At 39.1% G+C, this 16,258-nt stretch overlaps 1 protein-coding gene across 1 annotated transcript in view; it reads right to left on the reverse strand.

Moving 5' to 3' along the window:
- Window positions 1-16,258, reverse strand: part of EFL1 (elongation factor like GTPase 1) — a 138,060-nt gene that overhangs the window by 82,630 nt on the left and 39,172 nt on the right. Inside the window, exons 9-14 of the mRNA XM_003784590.3 lie at window positions 14,777-14,853; window positions 13,944-14,080; window positions 13,275-13,397; window positions 11,097-11,196; window positions 3,904-4,055; window positions 3,475-3,641 (exon numbers count right to left, since the gene is read on the reverse strand). Coding sequence (XP_003784638.1) covers window positions 3,475-3,641; window positions 3,904-4,055; window positions 11,097-11,196; window positions 13,275-13,397; window positions 13,944-14,080; window positions 14,777-14,853 — 756 coding nt within the window. The remainder of the gene's footprint in view (window positions 1-3,474; window positions 3,642-3,903; window positions 4,056-11,096; window positions 11,197-13,274; window positions 13,398-13,943; window positions 14,081-14,776; window positions 14,854-16,258) is intronic.

The following is a 16,258-nucleotide window of genomic DNA, read 5'->3' on the forward strand; positions in this document are numbered from 1 at the left end:
AGAAGAACATTCTCCAGCTCCATCCATGTGAACATGAAGGATGTAAAGTCTCCATCCTTCTTAATGGCTGCATAGTATTCCACGGTGTACATATACCACAGTTTGTTGATCCAAGAAAGTATTTTTAAAACAGTAACTTTTAGAATAGCAACAACATATAAGATATCTAGTAAATCTAACTTTTGTTAGCTCTAATAAATCCAACAAAAGCGAATGAAAAACCTTCATAAAGAAAACTATAAAACTTTAACGAAAAAACTTTGAAAGTGGCCTAAGCAAAAGAATAGATAAACTCAATATATTCACAGAAAGATACTGTATTGCAAAATGCTGATTTGTGCCAAATAGATATACTGATTCAAAGTATATGCCTCTATGTAATCTCCTTTCCCCAAGTGTGAGTAGTCCCTGTGACTCGCTTCTAACCAATGGAATATGACAAAAATGATGGGAGCTACTCTGTGATTATGTAACCCCTTCTCAGGAAACTTACAAGCTGACTGCAAACTTTATACAGAGGAGCAGAATGTTAGGAATAAACAAGATATTAACAACAAACATATGACAAATAGAGATTTGTCAAAACATTCAGAAATGATGAAGATAGTACTGAATAAAGACAGTGATGGACAAATTGAAAAATGAAACTTAATAGTTCAGAAATAGATCCATGTACTAAAATTTGATTTATGATAGAGAGGAAAAAGCAGATTAATGGGGAAAGACGGCCTACTTGATGATGCTGGAAAAACTGGTTATATGGAGTCAAATGCTCTGCCACTGAGCAACACCCACTCTAAAAAACGGTTATTTGTATGGGGAAAACAAACCCTTCTTCAGACCATATACAAATTAAATATTTTAACATCATAAGCAAAACATTAAACTTTAGAAGGAAGGAAATACAGAAGACAGTTTTATGATTCCAGTACAGTTCTTTCTTAAACAAGATAGAAAAAACAAAACCCATAAAACATTGATTACTTCATCTACATTAAAATTAAGAACTTTCGTCCATTTAAAAGGTACCAAATCAAATGCGAAGACAAATCCCACACTGGAGAGTTAATCTGCAAAATTTAAAACTCACAAGGAATTAGTATCCAGAATATACAAAGGACATCTAAAAATAGGTATTTTAAAAAATAACATAATAGAAAAATAAAAGAGATATTTCTACAGACAATGACTGATCAATAAACACATTAACAAAAAAATGTAAATTAAAAATACTATAAAATGCCTCATTAAACTATCAGATTGGTACATATTAAAGGCCTAATGATACCAAATTTGGGAGAGGATGTGGAATAAATGGAACTGTTATATACTTCTGTTGGGAGCATAAATCAAAGCTAGGCTGGAGTATAAACTGGAACTACTCTGTTAAGGTGACAGTTACCCAGGCCACTTCACGATAGGTGTATTCCCTACAATGTCTTGCAAATGTGCACGAGGAGATATGCACAAAATTATTCAAGATGGCATTGTTTAGATTAGCAAAAAATGAAAGTGGCTCATAGATACAATGACATAAAAAGGTACAAGTAACATGTATATTTATATAATGGAATCCTATGAAGCAGTGGACCATAAATGGACTACAGGAAGAGGCATTAATATAGATAAATCTCACAATGTAAAAAAAAAAAAAAGGAAAGAAAAGAAAAAGCAAATTGTAAAAACTACAGTAAAATTCCATTTGTACAAACCTTAAAAACATTTAAACGTGACAATAATTTTTTTTTTATTTTTGGAGACAGAGTCTCACTTTGTCCCCCTCACTAGAGGGCCGTAGTGTCACAGCTCACAGCAACCTCAAACTCAGGAGCCTCTTGCCTCAGTCTCTCGAGGACTGAGAACTATATGTGCCCGCCACAATGCCTGGCTAGTTTTAAGAGACAGTGTCTTGCTCTTACTCAGGCTGGTCTCAAACTAATTCTTTACAAATGCATGCATAGTTCATAAAACTATACATAGAAAAGCACGAGAAGGATGTGGCAAGCAGACTACAGGTGCTACTCTCATAATTCCTGCTTCCCGGTGTTCATGCCTCTATGTAATCTCCTTTCCCCAAGTGAGTAGTCCCTGTGATCTGCTTCTAACCAACGGAATATGGCAAAAATGGTGATTATGCATATTCTGTGATTATGTAACACCAAACAAGCCTTCTTGCTACTAGACTCATTCTAGTCTGCTCAATGGCTTGATAAAGTCAGCCTCTAAGTGGGCAAGTCCACGGAAAACTGGAGTGGGCTCTAGGAAATGAGAGTAGCCAGAGGAGCCAGGAAGAACCTGGGGCCCTCAGTCCCACAGGTGCAAAGACATGAATTTTGCCAACACCCACAGTGGCAGAATTCTTCCCCATTCAATCATCTATGTAGCATGGCTGACACTTTGGTTGCAGATTTGTGAGACCATAAAGAGAAGATTTGGCTAAGCCATGACTGGATTCATAATCCATGGAAACTGAGATAGTAATAACGTGTGTTAAGTTGCTAAATTTATTACAAGATAAACATAAATAGGTTTTTAGACATGTCACTATAGCACTTTCAGACTCTCATAAAATATAAACCTATACACACAAAGTGCTGTGTTCCTTCTTGCTAAATTATAGAAGATAATTAATAGAACTTGCCCCAGCCCTGCAAGGACTGCTTAACCTTGGAGCACTGCAGTCTGCAAGGAACTAAATTGCTAAAAGTGATGGAATAAGCATCTAAGGCAAGGAAAAACTGATGGCAGAGATTTTCTGCAGCTGCCACCTCCTCCCTTTCCTTCCCTTACAGCCAACTACTATACCTTCCCCAGCCCCCTACAGACAGGCCACTTACTGCAGAGAGGGACAGGTGCTTCTGTCCATGTGACGCTTCATACTGCTGACCAGCAAGTTCCTAACTTATTTCTCCTTGCTGATCCTTACTGGCTTCTTAAACCTCTGGTATCTTTGTCATCCTATGACCTTTATTATTCAATTACAATGTATACATCTTATTTTACTTCCAAACATTCTGAGACAGCTGTGGCCTGTGATTTCTTTCTTGCACTTTGGCTCAGGCATGCTCAGATGCTGGCTGTTCACCTGCTCACTCCCTGTATCTTTGGCCTGAGTCACATAGTTTTGGGATCTTCGTATTTCTAGAGGATCTGTCTTTGCTCTCTGGCTCCAGTGTGACACCTGCTCTTATCAGTTCTTTCCTCTAACCACAAGATGATTCTTTCCCCAAACAGAAAAGCCCTACAATCAAGGTCCACATACTGGTTTGGTTTACTAAATGCTTTACTTTACTGAAAAAGTGAAACAAGTAGACGCAATGTTATCAAAGCAACACAATGGGAAATATACAGATTTACTCAAGTGTGCCTCCCTAAAAAATAAATCTACCAATAAGATAATCACCAATCCAAATGCATTTGAAAAGATATCAGATCCCTGAAATAATATACTAATATTTTGCTTCTGATTCTTACCTGTTTTAAAAATTCAACAGGACTGTATTTGGGCCCCAAGACAAAAATTTTCTTTCCTCTTTGAGCTACCCCACTGAACACACGAGCAAATGCAATGAAAGACTCCTGGCTGTCTCCTTCCTGTGGCTCAGGGTTAGGGGTCACGCTTTCCAACTGCTGCCCAACACCTGCCAGAAACAAAAAGACAAAGTGAGTGCTGAGAAGGCTCACTCTACCCCAAGACTGCCTGGAAATGCAGAGGGAACAGTGAATATGGTAAGTTTGGTACAGTTTCAGAAAAAGAAAACAGTGAGAACGAAAAGAACATTGATAAAAGCTAAAGGTCAAGAGCTAAAAGATGTGTATCCTAGGTCAAGAGCCAAAAGATGAGTGTCCCAAGTCAAGAAAAAAGTCACACCCTTTGCACAAGAGCCTATTGGAATCCTGTACCTGTTGGCTGTTCTCCTTCTGGACTTGCTTCAAGGGCACTCCCGTCGTGGGTGGGCTCCGCGTGTACCTGCCCCTGTGCTGCTGCAAGCTTCTCTGCGTGCCTTTGTCTTGCACGCTCACGTCTCTGAGCAATTTCTTCCTGAGTGAGAGGCCTACAGGATATCACAAATATGTTACCATCTGGCAACATCAAGCATTTCTCAGTTCATTCAAACAAAGAAAGAGCAAGTACTGATATAGCTGGTAAGATGATGACTGGTCCACCTCCCTTCCAGGCAGAAGTTTTCTCCAGTTTCTCTCCTTGCTTATAGCAACAGAAGAGGGCCGATCAGGCTGTCTCCAATAATGCTGTGTCCCCAGCTACACGGAGCTTATGAACTGACATGCAAGAGTCCATGTCCCCAAATGACACAATGCACAATAGAGTGGAACCTTTCTCAGATACCCATATTCCTTTTGGAAGAGGCAAAGAACAGGGAGAAGGAAGAGAAAGAGTGACAGATAACAGGGTTCAGAACATCTCTGCAGGAAAACCCCATAAGCTCCTAACAACTATAAGAAACTGAAGCTCTTTTCTAAGTTCAAAAACAAATCTTCATGGAGAATTCAAGAGAAGGGATTAAAGGGGTTCAAGAGGAGGGATTCAAGGTCAAGCTGAGTCCTAGCAATTCAGTAGAGCAAAAACATCAAATTGAAATTCTTAATCATTGTATTAGACCCAAGAAGTACCCTCACAGAAAAGGCATTATGTGGGTGTGTATGTGCACTTGGTGGGATTTAGTCTGAAGGGTGGGGTAGGAGGAAGAGAATTAAGACTTTTTTCCTAAAGAGTTACCCTCATGCCTGTCAGGTCACAGACAAGGTTATTTATAGCTTTAATATTAAAAAGGACTTTACAAAAGGGAATACTACATTGAATAAAAATGGGCATTCTTTGTTGTAAAATGATTTTTGTTCAACTGGGTAGATACCTAGTAATGAGATTATGGGATCAAATGGTAGGTCAACTTTTAGTTTCTTGAGAATTTCTCCATACTTCTTCCAAAAAGGCCATATTACTGGGCAGTCCCACCAGCAATATGTTCCCATCTCTCCATATCCATGTGAACATCTGCAGTTTAGGGATTTTGTGGTGTAGGCTAATCTTACTGGAGTTAGATGTTACCTCACAGTGGTTTTGATTCGCATTTCTCTGATGAGTAAAGATGATGAGCATTTTTTCATGTGTTTGTTGGCCATTCATCTGTCATCTTCAGAGAAGTTTCTGTTCAAGTCTCTTGCCCACAAAGAAATGTTCTTTTCTTATTAATTTAGTTCTCTGTAGAGTCTAGTTATTAGGCCTTTGTCGGAATCATAACCTGCAAAAATCTCCTCCCATTCTGAAGGTTGTCTGTTTGCTTTACTTATAGTGTCCTTAGCTATGCAGAAGCTTTTTAGCTTATCAAATCCCAGTAATATATTTTTGGTGTTGATTCAATTGCCAGGGGGTTCCTCCTCATAAAATATTTTCCCAGGCCAGTATCTTTAAGCATTTTCCCTGCACTCTCTTCTAGCATTAGGGTTAGGGTCAAGGGTATATTTCAAAACAACTCAGAGTAAATTGTAATTGTCTTATCACAAAAAATAAGTGAGGTGAAAGTTATGTTAATTGGTTTGATTTAAGCATTCTACATTGTATATCAAATTATCACATTGTACCCCATAAATGTATACAGTCATGATTAAATAACTAAATAAAAAACAAGCAAACACAAAACTACCAAATAAAATATTCACATCTACTGCATGATGTATCCTAATGTGAGAAATGTTGAACGATTTAAAAATACAAATCAACCCCAACACAAAAGCAAGGCTAATCCCTGCCTTAAGGTTAGAAGAATTTGAAGTTAGCCTTGTAGTCAAGGACTAAACATCAAGACAGTCAGACTAATCCTCTACCCCCAACCTTTCGCTCTACCTCTGGAAGTTAGATAACACTGCACCTGGTCCCAGTGCTTAGTGCCTCCCTCCCATGCTGCCCTTCACCTCTGACATTATGATTCCTGCTTTAGGAATCAACCTTGGACTTGACACCTAAGCAATAACTCTATCCCCTACAGTGCTGTGCCTCTTCCTTCTTCTCTCCTTAAGTACTGGAAACCACACTGATAGCCTTCTGCATGGGCACTTCCCACTCACCTTTCAAATAGCCACACAGTCTAGAGTTCCTGATGCCAATTGTCCTAGAATCTCTTCCACATCTTTCCTTCACTGGGATGGCCTGGAAGGTGATTGCTTAAATCACGACTGTCCATTGCTACCCTCTTCAGGTTCCTGCCTCCTAGCCAGGACTTTCCACAAGGACTAGCCACTAGCTCTGTCTTCCCGTGTATCTGCCTCTCAGCAGGGTTGAGTTCAGTTCCAGGAACAGGCCCTTCTACTCAGACCTATCTCTGTGTAGGTAACAGGGCTATGCAGTGAAATACAAAAATATTCCAGAGTAGTTCTTGAGACTGGCTTGGTCATGGGTCTGTTGCTGGACAATGAGAATTGCTGGAAGAGACAAGCTCCTCTTTACAGGAAGCTCCACATTATCAGAAGAACTCTCAAATATAGGACGAACTCTGCTTCCTCAGAGTTTCTATACCAGTCTATCCTCGGAAGCAACATCTAAGAAATCTGCTTCCCACCCCTTTCCTTTGAATCATCTGCATTCATGCCTTCCCCTCTCCTTTCTCTTCCCCAGGCTAAATACTCCAGCTATTCCTTAAACCACTTCTTAATTTCTCTTATTTCCAGACCTTTCCTAAAAACTCAGAATCTCAAAAGTGTGAATTAAAATATAAATGCAGAATAATTACTGTTAGAGCAGTGAGGAAAAAATAGCTAATGCACCTGTTAGCATCTGAAGAGAAACAGTCTTTTCCAGTGAGCCTATCACTATCCTCCAGGCCAGGGGTCCTCAAACTTTTTAAACAGAAGGCCAGTTCACTGTCCCTCAGACCACTGGAGGGCTGGGACTGCGGGCCCTAGGATGAGTCAGCTGCTAAGCAGGACAGGCAGCTGTGGCAAAAACACTCAGTGGGCCAGATAAATGTCCTAGGCGGGCTGCATGTGGCCCGCGGGCCGTAGTTTGAGGATGCCTGCTCCAGGCATTGTGTTAATCACTTTACATACATTACATCACATATTTATCAAGACTAAATGAAATAGATATTACATCCATATTGTATGTATGAGAAAATGGGTATTTTGAAAACCTCAAAATATTTTGGGTAACTTGACCCAAAGTCATATAAGTGTTAAATGAAGGAGCTATCAAATCCACACCTGTCTGGCTCTAAAAATCTATGCTCATTATCACCTTTCATTTAGAAGGAATTAAAGATGACATGATCAGCATCTTAAGTAAATGTGATTTCATTTTCGCTTTGGTTAGAAAAGCAGTATATGAGGCCTGACAATTAAGTTCATGAACTTGCTACTGTTTGCTTACATTGGCAGCACTGTACCAACAACTTGGTTAGTTTCATAACCTTAGTATATCAGTGTTTCACAGTTGTGTTCATGGCAATGTGTGTGAAAGCGTCTTCCTGAGTGGCATTCATTATCGTTGTTACACGTTTTTGAGTGCTGATGTGAGAATGTCAGAGCTTGAATTAGAGTAATGAACAACATTTGTAAATTTCTTGTTAAACTTGGCAAGAGTAGAAGTGAAATCAGGGACATGTTAGTCCAAGATTATGGGTATAATGCCATGAAAAAATTGAAAGTATATAAATGGATTAGAGGTTTTTCTGAAGGGAAAGTGCCATTGATGAAGGGAGGTCAAAACAGCCAGTAACAAGCAGAACTGAAGAAAACATTGCATAAATTAATCAAATTCTGCATCGAAATTGTTGGCTGACTGTGAGAAGCACAGAAGACTAAGTAAATGTCAGTAGAGAAACAGAAAAATCTTCACTGACAGTCTTGCTATATAACTCATGGCTCTTGCATTATGACAATGCACCAGTTCACACAACACTGCCTGAAAGGGAGTTTTTAGGCAGTAAACAAATAACTGTCCTGGAACTCCCTCCCTGTTCACATCATGTGTCCTCCAATGATTGCGCCCCCCCCCCCAAATAAAGAAAATACTAAAAGGAAGATATTTTGATGACATTCAGGACAATGACGGTAATATGATGATAGCTCTGATAGCCATTCTAGAAAAAGGGTTCCAAACTGCTTTAAAGGGTGGACTAGTTGCTGGGTGCAGTGGCTTACACCTATAGTGCTAGCACTCTGGGAAGCTAAGGTGGGTGGACTGCTTTAGCTCAGGAGTCTGAGACCAGCCAGAGCAAGAGTGAGACCCTGTTTTTACTAAAATACAGAAAAACTTAGCTGGGCATTGTGCTGAGTACCTGAAGTCCCAGCTACTTAGAAGGCTAAGGAGTTTGGGATTGCAGTGAGCTATGATGCCACAGCATTCTAGCCTGAGTGACAGAATAAGGCTCTGTCTCAAATAAATAGATAAAAGTACTCCAAAGAGGGTACTTCAAAGGTGATCAAAGTGATATTCACCAATGAGTTATGTAGCACTTTTTCCAGGACGAGTTCGTGAACTTAACTGTCACACTTTGTATTTATTCACTTCATACATTAAACACTTATATATGCTTCCGACAAGCTCTGGAATCATCATTTGTAGTCACTGAGCTAACCCCATCTGTACAGGTGCTTCCTATCTGCCTGTGCATTTATCCATCCATTCAAGTAACGCCTTCTGTGTGCCAGGCACTCTGAGGAGCACTGAGAGTGGTGGCAATGGGAAAAATGCAGATGGAAGAGAGATCGGTGAGGATTCGTAAAAAGTACCCACTGTGTATTCAGTATTTGTTAAAAACAAAGAGGAATTTATTTGCAAGAAAATAGGGCTGTACAGTAAGGAAACAGCTGTGGGTCATGAGTTATTTAGGATATAGTTCAACCAACCATGGACGACACTTCCTGAAGGGATAGTAGTCACTAATACTAGAGATGAAGGAAACCAAAGGTGAGAATGGAGAGTGAAGATTGAAATGTAAGGTTGGGAGGTGAATTCCAAGAACAAAGGAAAAGAGGCAAGAACACAAGCCTGTGGGAGAAAGCCCCGTACCGTCCCATCACAAACAGAGCTCCACTTACAACAAAGGGCACTGCTGAGCAGTGAGTAAAAGACAGTGTTTTCCGAAATCAGGGTAAAATCTTCTATGTTTTGTGGGTGCCCCATCTCATTTCCTGCTTTACTTTTCTCCTTGGCACATACCACATAGAATTTAACACATTATAGTCTATGTTAAAGGAAAATAATACTCTCCTGCTCCTGTCTGGGTATATCTAATACAGTAGAGATAAAAGTATATCAACCTCCCCCAACGTTAAAACCAGTAAAACTTTCCTGAAAAGTCAACTAGCAGATGTTAAAGAGGAAAGTAATGATAATGACCATACCCAGTTACACCTGAAAACATGATACTGTCACATAACAATTGTTGAAATAGATACTGGTTAAATATGAACAGACTAAAATCAGTACACAACCTAATGAAATTGCACTACCAGAAATATACCAAATTCAGGAAAACATATGATTAATTTTTAAGAAAAATGTTCGCAGAAAATGTAACTAATAGTAGAGGCATAATAATACTATCTTTCTTCAGCAAGATAATGAAGGATGAGTATGAGTAGGAATTTTAAATGACTAAATACATGTATTTGCAATCTGAAGTGTGAGTTTTCCAATTCTCCAATATTCCCTACGATTCTACTAAAATCTCTGTTATTATTATTGCCCTTCTTCAAATTGACCAAAAAAATCTGCATTTTCTAAAATATCAAGAAATTGCTGTTGCATGTAGCACTGCAACATTATCTGGAAGCAGCCCAGATGCATGGTCACTTACTCAGCAATTCACCTTCACTGACCCATTTAGCTGCTCGTTCATCACCCATTCACTCACCTATTCTTTATTCACTCATTCATTCACTTGTTCTTCCATTCCTTCACTTATCCTCTGAACAAAAATTATTAACGCCTCCTATGTTCAAATTGCTAGGGAAGTACTAAAAAATAATATACAACCTTTTTCTTAAAGGACAAGCAGGATTTTAGCAGAAGAAAAGTAATCTTCCAAGATGGAGGAATAGGACAAGGAAAAATTTTAAATTTGTTCAGGGAATACCACAGGATACTAGAGAAACAGAAATAAAAATCCAGATGAAATAGGGTTTAGGTCAGGTCATGCTACGTCTTAAATGTTACTAAGGCAGGTCACTCATTTCATAGATTGGTGATCTGACATTCAGTCACGCCCATCTCATTTCAGCTGTATCTCCATATCATTTACTTAATAGTTTATTTAAATGGACATTTTTAACTCACTAAAACTTAAAATCTCATTACTGGAAACAGAAAAGCTATATCACTTGACATAAACAGGCAACATGCACAAACATACATTAAAATAAATATGACAACTAATTAAAACTTGTTTCCCCAAGTGCCACTCAAATCATCACCATTGCTTCACACTTGAGGTAAAACTGCTCAAGGCAATGAGGATCAAGTCGAATCTTAGAAAGATCATTCTTGAGGAAGGATGGCAAATGGACTGGTAGCACTAAAAATGGGGTAGAGGAACGAGCTAGGTTGCTGTGAGAGATGATCAGTATTTAAACTAGTGGGAACGGCAGCAGAGAGAAACGAGGAGAATACATGAAAAACAGACAATACGGAATGAACAGAGTCCCCAACACTCGAGCAATAATCCATCCATCACCCACACCCACCACGCCCATACTACACATGCATGACACATACACACAGAACCACACACACTCAGAACCTCCACTGAGGTAGACAGAATCAGATGACTCCAGGAAGGTTTAGATTAAGACTTCCAAGACATGTTCAGTAAAAATAACTGCTATTATTATTGCCCTTCTTCAAATTGACATTAGTTCAAATCAACATTCCTGAGCTGATTTCAACAGCTTTCTCCTTTACAAAGCTATCACAAAAGGGTACATTACTGTACAAATTGTATGGTACCCCAAGGGTTAGCTTGATTGAACTCTGGGTTGAGGAGGAAAAACATTCTGTGTGTCTTCCCACCCACACCCCACTATACCCCACCAAACATAGACCATTTCCCTGGCCCAGCCCATCTTCCCTCTTTCCTTACCTTGGCTTATTCTGAGGCAAGGCCTTAGTATCAACTGCAAACATTTTGGAAACAAAGATAATAACTGGAGCAGTGTCCTCACTTCCACATTTCATAAAAGCTAAACAAACAGGAAGTAAAAATGTCACTATTTTTCTCATTATTAAAAAAAATAGATTTTCTTGGAAAACAATTAAGACATTTACAGCATGGCATCATCTAAATGTGTAACAAGTCCTAAACTTTTCACAGCTAGATATAACTCCACTTACAGAAGTCTGAGACTTTTAGGGAAGAGAGGATCAAGAACAAGCAGAGACGGCAGAAATGAGGAAAGAAAAGCAGCAGATGTGGCAGGAGGCGGAGCGGCTGCTCTATCAGAACTAAAGCTGTGGCATGAGGTTTACCACCCCCATAAACCCTAATACGTTTTATTTACTTATTAGCAAGCTACCTTTTGACCACTGAAAAGATATACTTGAGGAATGCTACTAAAGTTCAATCATCAACAGGTAGGTAGCTGGTTAATGAAACAAGCAAAAATAAGTAGTTTTTCCAATCCCCCCACAATAACAAGTTAGAAAATAAAATGGACAAAAATAACTGTATCATGAAAGTATCAAAAATTCTTAGAAATGAGTTAAGATTCAATGACATAAAAGATGTTAAATCTCCCTATATACATAAATTTTAACACAATTTCATCAATATATTAACATTTTTCTCTACCTACACTGGAGGCATAAAACCATAGATTACCTTTTTAAAAATTACCCTATCATCTCATATCAAACTAATTTGAGTATACAGAATTCAAGAGTAAAATTCAAATAGGAAAAATACTACAGGAATTAAGAATTAAACACACATCGGAAGTCTTACCAGAGAAACTTCTGAAAGATTCTGAGGAACAAAGTGACCTGCCCTCACATTCTGACAGGCTCCGTCTTAACTGCAGTGTCAAGAAAACACTGAAGGGAATCAAGGGCAGATGCAGCAACACTAGTTGTTAAACTGTCTCAATAACCAGGCAAGAGATGATAAGCGCTTGGCCCAGGGAGACAGAAGGAAAAATGGTGATAATAGTTGGACTCTGTAAGAATAAACTAGACTTACTGATGAACTGGATGTGGGAATATAGATAAATATAAGGGCCACATATAACTCCAAGGTTTTTGGACTGAGCAAGAGAAAAGATGAAAGTGCCCCTGACTGAGATGGAAGTAGCAGGGCAGATCTGCAGATAAGACAGACAGCTCAGTTTGGAATATGTTAAGTTTGAGGTGTTTCTTAAGACAGCTGAGAGAATGTTAAAAGTGGATATATGAGTCTAGAGATCAGAGAGCAGATATGTAGAGACACACATGTGGGGACACTGAGTATGCAGTTTTTAGTTGAAGCCTAGAGATTGGGTAAGATCACAAAAAACTGACTGCAGATCAAAGAGATGAGGTCCAAAGACTAAGCCTTGCTTGGGCACCCCAAAGTAAAGGTCAGGAAGATGGAGAGAAATCAGAAAAAGAAATTAAGGACAGCAGCTAGAGAGACAGGAAGAAAAGTGGAAGCACTCGGAAGCCTGGAAGTCAAGGCAGAAAGTGTTCCAAGGAGGAAGGAATGATTACCTGTGTCAAACGCTTTTGATAGATTCAGTCAGATGAGGATTGAGAACTAGCCACTAGCTTCAACAAAGTAAGAGTCAACAGCAACCCCAAGAACAGTACTGGAGTGGTTTTGGGGGGAAGAGTTACAAATGCAACATAACTAGAAGAAAGAAACCAGACACAGAGAATAGAGGGAGCCCGCAGAGAGCAGAACAGGCTTCCTCTCCCAGTGGTATGTATACACAGGGCTTTCCCTGAGCAGAAACACTTGTCCACAGTCCCTAGGGCCACAGCCAGAGCAGTGATGCCACAGCTAAGGTAATAACACATTCTTGGTTGTTTAGGAGGACAAGATATAACATGATTTTGAAATAAGAGCAGGGCAGGAGCGAGGAGACCCAGAGTCTCTGGCCTCCCACCCACCGGCTAAGCAAAATGACTATAGCAAAACCAAAACTGGTAAAATGGTCATTTATCAAACTGTGTATTTGTGGAAATAGACATTTTGCACACTGGCCAGCCTTCCAGCAACTGGTCTCCAGCAGCCTGGACTGAGGCAAGCCGGTGACACGTTGCACTGCAACAAGTCCATTCTCACCTGCTTTCAGTGCCTGAGTTTCCGGGGGAAGAGAGTCAAACGTCTGGGATCCTGTGCACAGCAGTCGCTCCACTCTCTCAGCTGTAATATCAAGGGGACTAGGAAGTTTCTGACACACCATAGCTGAAGTCTGCTGTTAAGGGCTGAAAAGCATGAACTAGTGTCTTCACCAAGGCAGAGTCGCTAGGTGCGCTGAGTATTAAGTAAGCAGGTCAGTCTATACAGAAAACACCTGGGCTATAAGAGAACACTCTTTGGTGCATCACTTCTCAAAATATGTACAGACTTTCAGGGAGTCCATGAATGCTCTGAAGCTAAGACAGGATCCTCACGACAGATACCTAACGATGAGGCTCACGGAAGAACTGAGGACAACACCTTAGCAGGTTGGCTACCTATGACCTTGAAATGGAATAGTGACTAAACACAAATTACCTTAGTGCATTTCCATTTTTGTAGGTTACTAAATAATAATGGTAGTATTAACACTAATTAGTGTATTAATTCTTAAAGTACTAAATATAGTTTCATGGTAGAACACTCAATGAACAGAGAAGACTTACTTTGGATTGGAATATGTTATCTCCAGAGGATTTCCCTGTTGTCAATAACTCATTGTTTTTTGTTTTATCAAGACTATTTCATTAAAACCATTAAAATAAAGGATACCAAGGACAGCATGGGATATGGGTAGCCACTGACTGCAAATGGCATTGATCTGAACTTTAGGATCTGAATGTCGTGCCTCCCGGGCTCCAATTTTTAATCCTAAAGAAGTCACTATTTTATCTATTTTTTCTTTGTCCCTATAGGAAACACAAGATTGGAGAGGAAAAGTCACATGCAGGCATGAATAAGCAGTGGGAAGGAACTCAACATCATCTGGCACATTTTTTCCCTAATGTGCCACATTTTCAAAGAAAGCTAAAAATGACTGAAGGAGACCCTGCCCCAGTAGGGGACCCCTCATCTTCTACTCTTACTCTTTCAAGTGGTTCCTTCTGTAAAACTTCCCACCACGCACCATCCCACAATTGCCATGAGCAAACTTTGTCAGTGGTAAAGAAGTTTTACAAATAAATGCTAAAAGTTATTATTCCACCTTTGGAATAACTTAGAAAGTAAGTACACTAAAGCAAATTTGTACCAGGCAAGTTACTTCTCAAGTTCCCCATTAGTAATCTCAGATATCACATACTTTTTCTACTACAATGACTATTTTTTTAAACTAGGTTTGTGAAAACAAAGGCCTATTCTCTCTTTCCCTCTTTTTATCTCTCAACTCAGCATTCTATAAAATATTGTTGTTCTGTGCCTCCTCCATCACCCTTTACTTGGGTTACACATATTCCTCTAAATTGTTTCCAAGCCCTGTAATCAACTCATCTGTAAAAGCTCTATTCACTTTCTCAGTCTATTTCAGCTTTCTGAAGTGACTCAATAAACTGGAAAGTGAGGCAAATTATACTGCCCAAAGATAAGCAATTTTAAAGCAGTCTTACTTTTTCAAGACAGCATCATACAAACTCCATATATTTTCCAGGATCAACTGTACAAATAAAGGTTTCTTTGCTTTGGCCTGTACAAAAGAATATATGGGCTTAATTTCCTGAATATTTAATAGGCATTTATATATTCATTTTGATGTTTTTATTAATAATATGTTTCATTTCTACTTGAAATATTTGTTGAACAGTAGATGAAAGTAGTTGTAAGAATGCTCTAAATAGTTAATAATCCACAATCAATAATAATAATCCACTGTTCTCTTCCTCTGAGAATGAGAGACTTCACAATGTGGCCATTTCAGGGGGCACATCACTATGGTTGCCCCACCACTATAACCAAGGAAACACACACAATGGCCAAGCTAGGAGCTAAAACTTCACTCTGCACATGCAGACTCTTTCCATAGACTTCAGCCTAAAATATTATTCAGAAAGAAACCCTACCATTTCTCTTACCAAACTATGTAGAAGTTAGTATCAAGCGCACCTTGAAATATATACTCTTATCTATACACAAGGTGAGATTTAAATTAATAATCTCTTTTCTGAAGAACTACTGGCAACAGTATTTGAAAATTAAAACTCATTGGCTTTGGGCCGGGGGAGAGGGCTCATGCCAGTAATCCCAGCATTGTGGGAGGCTGAGGTGGGTGGATGGTCTTAGCTTACAAGTTCAAGACCAGCCTGAGCAAGAGTGAGACCCCATCTCTAAAAATAGCTGGGCATTATGGTGAGTGCCTGTTGTCCCAGCTACTTGGGAGGCTGAGGTGTATGGACCGCTTGAGTCAAAGAGTTTGAGGTTGCTGTGAGCTATGATGCCATAGCCCTCCACCAGGGGCAAGAAAGTGTGACTCTGTCTCAAAAAAAAATCATTGGCTTTGAACTCCTGGTTTAAAAAACGTCATCATAAAGACAAAAATCTATGCACAAAAACATCTATCACAGCTTTACTTACAATGTCAAAATATCCAGAAAAAAACAGCTATGTCTAAGCTTAAGAGAATGATAACAAAACTGGTAGTACTCTCACAAAATAATAGGATGCTTAATACGTGTGAAAGGAATTGTTCTGAAGAGTTCACTTGGATTACTTCATACAATCATAACTACCCTATAAGTACTACTATCTCAATTTTACAACTGACACAAATGAGACAAAAGTCACAGAGCCAGTAAGTGGCAGAGCCAAGATTCAATCACAGAGTTCACTGTAAAGCCATGCTCTCTCCCACTTAACTATATTTACTCCCTTTCAAATATACTGCTTATAAAAAAGGTTTTAAAAGCGAGGAAAGATGTTCATGATATAATATTAAGCAAAAAGGCAGCTTATATAAACAGTATAATCAATCTCAACTGAGAGATGTATATAACGATTCAAAAAGAATGAAACAAAACTGTATCACTAATGGTATTGACTTCTGATTTTTTCCTTTCCTGTGGCCTTAAACTTGTACTTTCTTTTTTTTTTTTTTT

This window comes from Otolemur garnettii, unplaced genomic scaffold (assembly GCF_000181295.1).
Source record: "Otolemur garnettii isolate 467f Iridium unplaced genomic scaffold, OtoGar3 scaffold00011, whole genome shotgun sequence".
In the NCBI taxonomy this organism is placed as follows: domain Eukaryota; kingdom Metazoa; phylum Chordata; class Mammalia; order Primates; family Galagidae; genus Otolemur; species Otolemur garnettii.